This window comes from Bos indicus x Bos taurus, chromosome 8 (assembly GCF_003369695.1).
Source record: "Bos indicus x Bos taurus breed Angus x Brahman F1 hybrid chromosome 8, Bos_hybrid_MaternalHap_v2.0, whole genome shotgun sequence".
NCBI lineage: Eukaryota > Metazoa > Chordata > Mammalia > Artiodactyla > Bovidae > Bos > Bos indicus x Bos taurus.
This window is the reverse complement of record NC_040083.1, coordinates 103,331,850-103,344,649: the sequence shown is the minus strand read 5'-3', so window position 1 is coordinate 103,344,649 and position 12,800 is coordinate 103,331,850. Positions and strand designations below refer to the sequence as shown.

At 55.8% G+C, this 12,800-nt stretch overlaps 1 protein-coding gene across 3 annotated transcripts; it reads left to right on the top strand.

Moving 5' to 3' along the window:
- Nucleotides 1-2,046: 2,046 nt before the first annotated feature.
- On the top strand, nt 2,047-10,490 carry KIF12 (kinesin family member 12). 3 transcript variants are annotated; one of them, XM_027550599.1, is made up of 19 exons: nt 2,047-2,586; nt 2,881-2,946; nt 3,044-3,122; nt 3,286-3,413; nt 3,534-3,609; nt 4,241-4,375; nt 4,540-4,675; nt 5,639-5,730; nt 5,865-6,057; nt 6,740-6,858; nt 6,941-7,045; nt 7,629-7,731; nt 7,814-7,904; nt 8,104-8,190; nt 8,568-8,658; nt 8,730-8,828; nt 9,457-9,557; nt 9,654-9,772; nt 10,077-10,490. In XM_027550599.1, the coding sequence occupies exons 3-19, from the start codon at nt 3,054-3,056 to the stop codon at nt 10,175-10,177; spliced, it is 1,845 nt and encodes a 614-aa protein (XP_027406400.1). In that variant the 5' UTR covers nt 2,047-2,586; nt 2,881-2,946; nt 3,044-3,053; the 3' UTR covers nt 10,178-10,490. The 3 variants fall into 3 exon arrangements, with proteins under 3 accessions (XP_027406400.1, XP_027406399.1, XP_027406398.1); XM_027550598.1 differs by lacking the exon at nt 2,047-2,586 and adding an exon at nt 2,713-2,810 and having other exon boundaries at nt 5,901-6,057; XM_027550597.1 differs by lacking the exon at nt 2,047-2,586 and adding an exon at nt 2,714-2,810.
- The last annotated feature ends 2,310 nt before the right edge of the window (nt 10,491-12,800 follow it).

Sequence of the window (12,800 nt, the reverse complement as noted above, 5' to 3'; positions counted from 1 at the left end):
GGGCAAAAGACCGAGCCCTAGCTCATCACACCCTAGTGTGCACATGCCCTTAGTCTTGGCACTTTGCTCAAAATCCCTTCAGTGTGGCTCCCCTCATTCTAGTTTGAGGAGGAACAGCAGTCTGATCAAATCAACACACACTAAGATGTGAGTGGCTGAGTCCTTAACCCTTTTAAAAGCATTTGAAGGAGCAACTTGTTCACTTGCTGGATTTACGATTGAACAGGGCAACCTGCTGGAGCAGAAAGCTCAGGACTTCAAAGTTCTGAGTTCTCGGTTAAACTCTCTCAGTTCATCCATTTACAGCTGCTTTCTCATTAGACAACTTCCCCTGCCTACCTCTAGCTTCCTGTTTTTGTTTTCACTTTGAAAAACAAGGATGGTAATTCTTATCCTGTCTACCTCAATTATTCAAAACATTATAATAAATTAAGGAATTTCAGAGTAGAAAAGAATCTTAGAGCTCACCAGGGATTTGCTTTTAAATAATTCTTTACAATATAAGAATCACTTTCAGTTACGCTGGTTCATAGAAATCACGAAACTATAATCTCTTTTCATGGGTAGGAAACAGGTTGAAGGAGGAAATAACCTGCCCAGGGCTCTGTGGTTTGTTAGTTGCAGAGCTGGAGGCAGTGGCTCTTTGCTCTCTCTAATTCCCCCTCCAGATCTAGCTAGTAGCCCTATAAACCCAGAAAGTCAACTGGCTCTTGCATGCATGCCTTCAGTAGTGGGGAACTCACTGCCACCCAAGATACGTCATTCGCTATTTGGGTTGCTCTGATAGTTGGCTGTCATTTATGGTATACAGATCATGTTACATTGAGAGGGGGTGATGATCAGAACTTTCATCCTAATGTTTGTTTGAGGGAAAAGGAATTAACAGAAATATTCAGAAAACAGGCAGAGAGAGCCACAATGGCAATAATTATAAACAGTCAATACCAGTTGACAGTGTCACTTTCCTGTTGGTAACCCTTCACTGGCTTCCTGATCCTCCAGGGAATGAGTCCAGATTCTTTGATGTGCCTTTCACAAGTGGGGCCCAGCTTCAATCCTCTCAGTGCCACACACATCTTCCCTCCCACCCTGGCCTTCCGGCAGGGTGTTCCTTCTGCCTAGAACACCCTCACCCACCACTCTCACCTTCCTGCTCCTCAGTTCAGTTCAGTTCAGTGGCTCAGTCGTGTCCGACTCTTTGCGACCCCATGAACCACAGCACACCAGGCCTCCCTGTCCATCACCAACTCCCAGAGTCCACCCAAACTCATGTCCATCGAGTCGATGATGCTATCCAACCATCTCATCTTCTGTCGTTCCCTTCTCTTCCTGCCCTCAATCTTTCTCAGCATCAGGGTCTTTTCCAATGAGTCAGCTCTTCGCATCAGGTGGCCAAAGTATTGGAGTTTCAGCTTCAACATCAGTCCTTTCAATGAACACCTAGGACTAATCTCCTTTAGGATGGACTGGTTGGATCTCCTTGCAGGCCAAGGGACTCTCAAGAGTCTTCTCCAACACTACAGTTCAAAAGCATCAATTCTTCAGCATTCAGCTTTCTTTATAGTCCAACTCTCACATCCATACATGACTACTGGAAAAACCATAGCCTTGACTAGATGGACCTTTGTTGGCAAAGTAATGTCTCTGCTTTTCAATATGCTGTCTAGGTTGGTCATAACTTTCCTTCAGAGAGTAAGCGTCTTTTCATTTCATGGCTGCAATCACCATCTGCAGTGATTCTGAAGCCCAGAAAAATAAAGTCAGCCACTATTTCCACTGTTTCCCCATCTATCTGCCATGAAGTGATGGGACCGGATGCCATAATCTTAGTTTTCTGAATGTTGAGCTTTAAGCCAACTTTTTCACTCTCCTCTTTCACTTTCATCAAGAGGCTATTTAGTTCTCCTTCACTTTCTGCCATCAGGGTTCCTGCTCCTACAAGCCTCCAAATCCACCCTCCCCTTAAACCGCTACACTAGATTGTACTTACCTGTTTTCCTAGGAAGATGTGAGCTCAGAAGGGGCAGGATCTATATGGGATTCTCTCGTCCTGGTGCCCTGCATGGAGACTGGCACTGAATGGGTGACTGCCCCACCTCAGCACATTCACAGACATCTCTGCTGCTCTCATCAGCCAGGCCAGGAGAGGGTTAAACAACTGCCCTGGCCTTGGAGAGGCAGGTGACCCAAAGTTTAAACCAGATGCTTCAGAGCCTTGTAGACCGCTAAACTCAGGAATTCAATCCAGCCACATCTTCCTGGAACTGGGACCTGGGCCCCTCCCATCCTTCTAGACCCCTCTCCCCTCCCTGGGCTCAGCTGGAAGTAGCTGGAACTGCTGCAGAGGGGTGAGGTGGGAAGGAAGATTACAAAAGGGAAGAAGTATGTGGAGAGAGTAGGAAGAGTCTGGTCCCATGCTCTGCTCAGACTGTGTGGCCTGGGCTGAGCCTGTCCCAGTCCCGGCCTCGGTATCCCCATCTGTGCACAGAGGAGATTGGTCTGGTGGTCCCTCCTGATGGGACTGGCCAAGGGCAAGAGATCCTCAGACTCCCGAACCCTCTAACTCCAGACTTTTCCACCACACAGGTGGGAGGTTGGGTAAATCTTTAACTAGTTAGCCCTGGGCAGGTCGAGCCTTTCCGGATGGATGATTGCCTGGGAAAGGGGGGCGATGAGAGTGGGGGATGTAAGTGTGTATAGCCAGTCCCAATGTGAAGGGGGAGGGTACTGGGGAGGGAAAAGAACGAGACTCGGGCGGAGCTAACTCCGTGTGCCAAGCAGGACATGGAGGAACGCGGGTCGCCCGACGGGTAAGTACAGATTTAGGGAGGTTCAAGAAACCGCTGGGACACGGATGGTTAACTCGAGTTGCTGCCACAGGGACCCCGCGCGGAACCTGGAGCAGGGGCCGGAGGGGCCAGAAACGCCCATCCAGGTGGTGCTCAGGTAGGTGTAGGTTGGCTCGGAGGGGTGCGGCTAGGAAGGGACTGATGGAGATTTCAGGATGGACCATCAGCCCCCTCCCCGCCTCGTCCGACCACAGGGTGCGTCCCATGAGCGCTGCCGAGCTGCGTCGAGGGGAGCAGAGCGTGCTGCACTGCTCAGGGACCCGGACTCTGCAGGTGAGGACTTCCACACCACGCCCCCCGCCCCCCAAAAAAAAACCACCTTCGGGGAACACGCCAGGTCCCTCCAGGTCAATTTCCCCCAGGCCCCGCCCTCCCCGAGGCGAGCTCCGCCCTCCCCAGGGTGCCCCGGCCTCTTCTCTACGGCCCCCTTCCCCAGGTGAGCCCCCCGGGCGGGGGCCCGGACGTGGCTTTCCGCTTCGGCGCGGTGCTGGACGGAGCGAGCACCCAAGATGACGTGTTCCGTGCGTGCGGCGTGCGGCGTCTGGGCGAGCTGGCGCTGCGCGGGTGAGTGAGGCCGCGGGCGCTGCTCCCGCGCACGGCCCCGCCCCCGCCCCCCCTCCCTCCCTTCTCCCCCCACCCAGCCACGCACCAGCCTCTGTACAGCCACACTCCTGCGGCCCGCAGCTTCTCCTGCACGGTCTTCACCTTCGGCCAGACCGGCTCCGGGAAGACCTACACCCTGACCGGACCTCCTCCCCAGGTGAGCCGAGCTCTAGCAGAGCCCCCGGGGGTCAGGGATCGGTGGGCGAGAAGCCTTGCGGAGCGCAGACTCCCAGAGGGAAAGGAATTGGACGATGCAGCCCAGCTCCATTTATTTTCAGGCGAGGAAAGATCAGGGAAGGTAGAGGGTCTCGGCCAATCCAGAGCACCTGGGTTCAGGTGTCCCCTTCCTAGCTCTCAGGTTTTTCATCTGTAAAATGAAAGAGATAGCACTGAGAATTAAATGAGATGTGGGTATGGGAACTTGGCACAGTGTTCTGCTGCTGCTGTCTGGTCAGTCGTGTCCGACTCTGTGCGACCTCATAGACGGCAGCCCACCAGGCTCCCCCTTCCCTGGGATTCTCCAGGCAAGAACACTGGAATGGGTTGCCATTTCCTTCTCCAGTGCATGAAAGTGAAAAGTGAAAGAGAAGTCGCTCTGTCGTGTCTGACTCTTAGTGACCTCATGGACTGCAGCCTACCAGGCTCCTCTGTCCATGGGATTTTCCAGGCAAGAGTACTGGAGTGGGGTGCCATTGCCTTCTCCCAGCACAGTGCTCTACAAAGAGTAATTATAACGGTGGTGGTGATGGTGGTAGCCCAGCCCCAGGCTCAGCTGTTTCTGCTCCCAGGGAGAGGGGGTGCCTGTACCCCCCAGCCTGGCTGGCATCATGCAGAGGACCTTCACCTGGCTGTTAGACCGCGTGCAGCACCTGGATGTTCCTGTCACTCTCCATGCTTCTTACCTGGAGATCTACAATGAGCAGGTGGGGGACTGGGATGGCTAGGAAGACAGCCCATAAGGAAAGGGAGGCATTTCTTTCCAAGGAAACTGGAAATAGAATAGGTGGGGGTTTGTCGACCATAAGGTCTGAGGGTGGATGAAACAAGGACTCAGGCCCCTCCCTCACCCTCCACCTTCCTCTTTCAGATTCGGGACTTGCTGAGTCTGGGGGCTCCCCGGCCCCTCCCTGTTCGCTGGAACAAGACCCGGGGCTTCTATGTGGAGCAGCTTCGGGTGGTGGAGTTTGGGAGCCTGGGAGCCCTCATGGAACTTCTGCAAATGGGTGCGTGCTACTTCAAGCTGCTTTGGGATACGTGGGACGCAAGTTTTTTACCTGTTCACCCAGTGCCTTCAGGGCCCCACGCTGGAGCTGTGGGTTCAGAGATGACCCCTGTGGGAGAAAAGGGCCAGCAAACCAACAGTTCAGATACAAACCAAGGGTGCCCCCCACTCCTACCCCTCAGGCCTGCTGATACTGCCTTCCAGACTCTTCCCACCCTTCTCTGCAGCACTGGGCTTCTGCCTTGGTCAAGCCTCAATTGTACCTCCTGGAGGGATCCCCCCCTTCAAGTGCATGCTTCTCCATCAAACAAAGCAAACCACATCCCTATCCCTTTCCAGACCTTTCCAGAACCCTGAGAGTAAAGGTCATACTTCTTGCATACTCAATAGCTAAGTTGTGTCCAACTCTTTGTGACCCCATGGACTGTATCCCTCCAGGCTCCTCTGTCCATGGGATTATCCCAGCAAGAATATTTCCTCCTTCAGGGGATCTTCCCGAACTAGGGATCGAACACGTGAATCCTGCATTGGCAGGTGGATTCTTTACCACCGAGCCACCTGGGAAGCCCTAGCCTAAAGGCTCTTCTGTTTTGGTCTCATGCATCCATTCATCAGCTATTTATTGAGCACCCGCTGTGGCCAGTCTCGGGGTTCCGGCTGAGCGTTGTGGCATACCTCGCAGTTGATCTCTCTGCCTGAGTTTCTCTCTATTCACACAGCAGTGGAGAGATGTTGATATTAATAAAATGTGAATCAGACTGACATTCTTCCCCTCAGTTCTCTCCAGTCCCCTTTCACCTGTTCAAGCTAGAACCCAATTCAACACCCATCATTCCACTCCTGCCTCTGTGCCTTTGCACCAGCTGACCCCTCAGGTATCAGGATGTCTTCGCTCCTTTTTTATTCATTGGTGACAACTTGCTCTTCCTACCACATCCAACTCTAGGATGTTTTTCCTCTCTAGGTCTTAGCCGTCGAAGGAGCTCCGCTCACACCCTGAACCAGGCCTCCAGCCGAAGCCATGCTCTGCTCACACTCTACATCGGCCACCAAACTGTGAGTGCCTCAGCTTGGAAAGGAGCGGCCCAAGGCCACCCAGCAAGGGTCTGCCTCTAGATGTATAAACCAACTTGGGCGTGCATGGGAGGTAAGAGTGGAAACCCTTGGCCCTGTGATTTTGATGATGACAGCCCCTCCCAAGTCCCCATGGAGCCCTGATCCTCCAGCCCCAGCAGATGCCTCCTGTGGACGCCGGGGAACTCCCTGCCGGGGGGAAGCTGTGCTTTGTAGACCTGGCCGGCAGTGAGAAGGTGGTGGCCACAGGATCCCGTGGGGAGCTGATGCTTGAGGCCAACAGCATCAACCGTAGCCTGCTGGCCCTGGGTGAGATCTGAGTGGACTGACTGCCCGAGTCCTTCCTCTGTGCCTCGCCCACAGCCATCCACAGTGGGGAAGCCAGGGGAGTAATTGGGAATGGAGGAGAGTTAAAGAGCTATGATCCAGCAGCCACAGGCCTCCCTGGGGCCTCAGCTTGCTGGTGTCTCATGCTTTCTCTCATAGAACTTTGTGGATCTATAAACGCTGAGGATACAGTTGAATTCTAACGGGGGGGGGGGGGGCGGGTAGAAACACACTCAGTGCAGAGTGTGAGCCCTCAGACATTCAACTTGACCCTTGTTGTATTTGGGAAGACTGAGGCCCAGGGAGGAGAAGGGCACTAACCTATCTTCCCATCTCCCCATCCCCCAGGTCATTGGCCTTGAGGTCTCTAATAGCTGGGACCTACCTTGGCCTTCCTCTCGGCGTGTGTGGGGAGATGTGTAGGAAACATCTCTTCATTCAGTCCATTTGTCAGACATTACCTAAGTCCCTTTGCCAGGCCCTTTGGTGGGCATTAGGGATCAAGGTGGGAGCCCTAGTCTGGTGGCCAAGCAGTCTGAATGAGTAATGAGATCATATGGAAAGAGACACCCTAGAGACATACAAACCTGGTGAAGACCTAGCTCTGCAGTGTACCAGCTGTGTGGCCTTGGACATGGAGGGTGACCATGCTTTCCCCACCCAGGTCACTGCATCTCGCTGCTGCTGGACCCTCAGCGGAAGCAGAGCCACATCCCCTTCCGGGACAGCAAGCTCACCAAGCTGCTGGCAGATTCGCTAGGGGGGCATGGGGTCACCCTCATGGTATCCACGGGAGGCTGGGAGGGAGGGCTGGGTCCTGAGGGAGGGCTCCCAGAGAGGGGCACTCAGGGGCAGTCCTTCCCAGGTGGCCTGCGTGTCCCCCTCAGCCCAGTGCCTTCCTGAGACCCTCAGCACCCTGCGATATGCAAGCCGAGCTCAGCGGGTCACCACTCGGCCACAGGCCCCCAGGGTGAGTGGAGAGAGCCACAGGCAGAGCAGAGGGACAGGCAGGGGAGGTGGTGGGCACCATCCAACAGCTGGAGACTGAGTCAGTGCCACGGTTGAAGTCTGAGACTGAGTCAGAGCAGGGATCAGGGTTGAAATCTTGATGATGGGGTTATGCTTGGGCAGGGTGGGGTTGCATTCAGGGTTAGGGTAGGTTTAGGCTTGGAGTCTGATTCAGGACATGCTTCAGAGTCTAGCCAACATCCTAGCTGGTATCGTGACTAAGTCTGAGTTAAGTTGGAGTCTGATGTGGGGTCTTATTTGGGGTCAGAATCTGGACCAAGGTTTGGACAGAAGTGAGTTTGGGGTTGGACAGGGAGCAGTTTAGAGCAGGCTTTCCAGGGAGACAGCCGAGGCCACATGGCACTTTGCTGCCATTAGGACAAGGTGTCCCCACCAAGTATATGTAACCCTGGGCCAGGATTCCAAGTGGGCAAGTGGAGCCTGGGCTGGATTTTAGGCTCCACTTACTCCCCTACCCCAGACTGCCTTGTGCAGTGCAAAACCTGTCCAACCGTAGACGGCAGCCCTGGCCTCTTTCTCTGCAGCCCCCCAAGGCAAAGCCGCCCCAGCACCTGGAGACTGAGCTATTGCAGCTGCAGGAGGAGAACCTTCACCTGCGATCCCAACTGGGCCAAATGGACCCCAAGGGTATGAGCTCCCTGGGGTGGGGGTGAAATGAGGATCGGCTCTGGGGCTCCTGGGGTTCTAGCTGCCTCCCTCTTCCTTGCAGCCTCTGGACTCAGTGGGGCCCGGGCGGCCTGGGCTCAGCGGAACCTCTACGGGATGCTGCAGGAGTTCATGCTGGAGAATGAGAGGCTCAGGTAGACTCCCCTAGCCCGGACTCTGTGGCCCACCCCTCACTGCGGGGCCCCCTCTGCCAAGATGTCTCCCCTCTCTGGTCCCCCCCGCCGCCCCCTGCCCCCCGCCGGTTCCTCTTCTGTCCCCGCCTGCCTCCTGGGGCTCATACTGTGCTGCAGTGAGGAGGAGTTGACTGATGCCCCCGCCGGCCCTGCCTCCCAGGAAAGAGAAGAAGCAGCTGCAGAGCAGCCGGGACCTGGCCCATGGCGAGCAGCGCATCCTGGCCCAACAGGTCCGCGAGCTGGAGCGGTGAGCGCGGCTGCCGGCTGAGACCAGCCTTCAGGATGGAGGGCAGGTGGGAAAGGGGGTGGCTCAGCCAGATCTGCCCTCTGGATCCAGACCCCCAGGGCTTAGACCCCAGCTCTGCCACCAGCTGTGTGACCTTGGGTGAGTCCGTTAACCTCTCACTGCCTGGATTTTTCCTTCTGTAAAACGGAGGCGATACAGTGCCTGCCTCCCGGGATTGTCCTAAAGACTGGATGGCGTGAATTCATATGTAAAGATCTGAAAACAGTGCCCGGCATGTAGTTCGGGCTCCACGAGCGTTTGTTAAAAGCAGGACTTGGGTGCCAGGCTGGTGGTAGCTTTGAGGGCTCAAGGCAGACAGAGCCCACCCTTCTTTCCAGGCGTCTCCTCTCTGCCTGCTACCTTCAGCAGCCAGGCCCTGGCCCCACCCCACCATGTCCCTGTGTGATGGTGCCACCTCTCCTGTGCCACGTGAGTCTCTGCCCAGCCCGGGGAAGGGAGAGGCAGGGACATCACGGAGCCCCTGACATGACCTCTTGCAGGCCCCGCCACTCCTCTGCCCCCGCTGCCAACTCTGCCCCCTGTGCCGTGCACCGCTGGCCCACTGGGCCTGCCCACGGAGGGAACTCCACCTGCCCCAGGTAGGAAAGGCCGAGGTGGAAGGAGGGAAGGCCAGGGAGAACTGGAGACCTGGAGCTAGGGGTCTGTAGTCTGGAAGGCTCCAGAACTGTGGGGACTCCAGGGTCCTGGGCTGGGTCACGGCAGGAAGTGGCTGGCTTTGGGTTCTCTCTGCCCGGGGTTCGAAATAGCTGTTAACCTCTCCTCGCCCTCGGTCCTCCCCATTCTACCTTCTTTTGGGAACTTACTCTGCTGTTGGCTTATTCATTTATTCACTTACACATTACTCATTTATGCACTGAATGAATGAGTCAATGAATGTATTTACTTAATGAGTGAGTATTCACTTATTCAGTAACTCTCCCCTAAACTCCTTGCTTTGTGGCAGCCCCTGTTCTGAGCACTGAGGATTCACAGAGCAGACGTGGTTCCGGCCCTTGTGGAGTGCCTAGTTTCCAGAGAGGACTTCACAAGGGCCACCCACTGCCCACAGGAAAAGGGACCCCCAGCCCTTTATGCTCACCAGACATTCTTAGTGCCCCCTAGGGCAGGCCTGGCAGGGAGCGTGGTATCATGATCAGCCCCAGGGAAGTGGGGCACAGACCCAGGGCTGAGATCACCCAGCCCTGTGGACTCTGGTCTCTCCTGCAGGTGTTTGGCTCTAAGGCCCCAGGTGACTGGCCCCTGTCCGCCCGGCCCCCGCCCTGGGCACCCCCATGCTGCCCTAGCTCTGCCAAGTGCTCGAGAGAGAGGTGAGCCCAGCCCTAGGGCACTGGGGGATAGGGGATTAGGGGAAAGGCCGGGGAAACTGAAGGCTCACTTCCCACCACCCAACTCCCCTGGCCCAGGAGTCGCAGTGAGTGGACTCAGACCCAGGTTCTGGCGGAGATGCTGACCAAGGAGAAAGTGATGCCCTCTGCACCTCCCCTGCCCGCGGGGCCGCTAAACGCATCACCAGTGCTGAGAGGTGAAGAAAGGCGCGAGAGGAGGGCTGTTAGCGTTCTCTGTGATCTTGGGCCGGAACTCACCTCCAAACCTTAGTCTTCCCATTTCTGAAATAGGGGGCGGATTAAGTGGTGAGAGTCTACGATCTTTCTATTTCTCAAACCTAGAATTCTCTCCCAGATGTATTCTGGGGCCCGTGGTGTGCATGGCAGATTGAGCTGGGAGGGCCATCTGAGACTTCCCCAGAGGCTGCTGGGACCCTGATGGGCCTGGGTGGGCAAGGCCCAAGGAGGTGATGGCCTCAAGCCGCACCATGTGCCCTTTAGGTGGGGCTGCAGTTCCAAACCTGGCCCGGAGACTGGAGGCCCTCAGAGACCAAATTGGCACCTCCCTGCGACGTGGCCGGAGCCAGCCACCCCCTCGCTGAGGGCACACGGAGCCCTAGCCAGGCCCTCCCTGCCTGTGTGGGCAGCGTGGGAACCCAGGAGACCTTCATGTGGCCTTGGGCTGGGCTCTGCATGCTGGGTTTCAGTCTCTCCATCTGTTCAATGGCGTAGCAGCTGCTGCTCCAGTCTGCAGCTGGCCTGGGCAGAGACCAGGCCTGGGCGTGGGGGCTGATGGGGCAGACTGGGGATGCAAAGGGTGGGTGCCACCCCAGACTTGGAGAAATGAGACTGGATTCAGGAGAAACCAGGCCACAAGTGATGAAGTATATGAATAAAGAGAGACATCAGCTCCAGGTCTGGTTGGTCTTATCTTCTGACTAGTCAGGCTCTGGCCCTTGGGAGAAACCCAGAGAGGAGGGGTTCTTAGGGGAGGGGTCCTGAGGAAGAGGAGGCCAGGACTCCAGGCAGGGATGACTGTCCCCTTCCCCTTCAGATCAGGAATATTTCAGGTTCTCCTGAAATAGAGGAGAACCCCCTTTAATGTGTTGCTCAGTTACTCAGTTGTGTCTGGCTCTTCGGGACCCCATGGACTACAGCACGCCAGGCTTCCATCCTTCACCCATCTCCCGGAGTTTGCTCAAACTCATGTCCGTTGAGTCAATGATGCCCTCCAACCATCTCATCCTCTATTACTCCTTTCTCCTCATGCTCTCAATCTTTCCCAACATCAGGGTCTTTTCCAGTGACTCGGCTCTTCGCATCAGGTGGCCAAAATACTGGAGCTTCAGCTTCAGCATCAGTCCTTCCTTGAATATTCAGGGTTGAAATCATAGGGAGTGCAGCGTGTAGCATAAGTCCTTTTGGAGGAGGTTGTCATTAGCCCTACCCTTAGAGCCCCTGGGTGGGCGATCCATAAATTGGAGAACAATTTTAGTTACTGTACACATTTTAATTGAGCAACTACTGTGTACCACTTGGCAGGCATGGGGAGAGGGAGTGGTGAGCATCTCCATGAAGGAGGCCTGGGGGAGACTGCTCTGGCCTTGAGCTGGGGCAGGTGGTGGGCTGAGGGGCTCGCACGCTCTGTGCCAGCTGCGTGTGTCCTGGTACCGCATCACAGGGCCTGACTTCTGAAGCTGCAGATCTGCTCTGAGCCCCTGGGCAAGGCCCGCACCCTCCCGGGACCACTTCCTGGTTTTCAGTCCTCTTGACATGGCTCCCTGTCCTGTTGATCTCTAGTGAGGGGCAAGGAGATTAGGAATATCATGATTCTGGCACATGCCCAGTAGGATGCTGTGGGTCCACAGTTAGAGGTAAGTCCAGATATGACTTGTGAAATTGGGGGCGTGAGTGGGAGGACCCCACTACAGAAAGAGCCACGAGGCTAACCCTAAGTCTCCCATTTTATGGTTAGGGAAACTGAGACCCCACGTGGCTCATCCCGTTGTTTGTTCATACATTCACTCACTCATTCAGTAAACACCACTGGCATCACCTGTAAATCAAGGTGGCAAAGAAGACTGACAGGGACAAGCTGGCTCTGCCCAGGGAGCTCACAGTCTGGTGGGGGGCAGACAGTAAGCATTTACAACCTCACACGCACGCTTTGATGGGAGAAACCCGGAGTGCTGGAGGCACAGAGGGTCACCCAGTCAGAAATCATCAGGGAAGGTTTGCCAAGCAGAGTCATGATTAAGGGTGAATGGCAGTTGGCCCAGGGCAGGTGGGGGTGAGGAGCGGGCTGCAGCGCCAAAGGTTCAGAATTCCAAAGCTTTCCAAGACCATTCTAGAAGTGCGTGGCCTCAGCCACTTTGGGAGTTGGGGTCTGTCCCAAGGGCAAAGGGGAACCACGGAAGGGTCTTGAGTAGCTACCAGCTTCGAGGTGCCTTTAGATCATGCTGGCCACTGTGGCAGGCGCACTGACTGGTAAGCGTGAACTGGAGGAGGGAGACCGATGAGATGACCGGTGTAGGGAGAGGTGAGACACCTCAACCAGTGGCACCTGAGCCCTGCTCGGGCTGGCAGCCCCTGAGACCTGGGCACTGGACACTGGGCTCAGGCAAGACCCCAGGCAGGCCAGCCTCAGCCACGGGCTCGGGGAGCACTTGGGGAGAGGGATACTGAGGCCAGAGGACAAGCTAGGGAGCCACTGGAGAGAATCAGGACTGGGGACACCCTGGGGAGGTGTCATAGCCATCATCCGCCACAGTGTTCAGACCTGCTCATAGGCCTGGTCTGAGAAAAGTCAAGAAAATCAAGTCCGATTGCTCCCATCCCACTCCCCAGCACAAGACCAAGCAAGGAAAGAGCCAATACACTTGTACCCACCAGTGTGGAAAGTAGCCCAGGTAACGTTCCATAGTTATGCCCTCTTTGTCCCATGGAAGTACGGACCCAAAGATAAGAAAGCAGGGTGCCTCTCAGCTATGCTTGTGTGTGCAGTGTGGCCTGGGGTGGGCCTCGCTGAGCCTCTGCATTGCAGGGCTTCTGACTCCTGAGGCTCTGTCTGGAGAGCTGGTCCCTGAGGCTGGGGCCGGCAGGGTCAGCCCAAGCTGGAGACGACAGCAGCCAGGTATTGAAAGGCAAGACCTGTGACTGAGAAGAGAGGTGTTTGTAGAAGGTTAGAGTCCACGGAGGCAGAACCCAGGGAGGTGGGGTGATGGC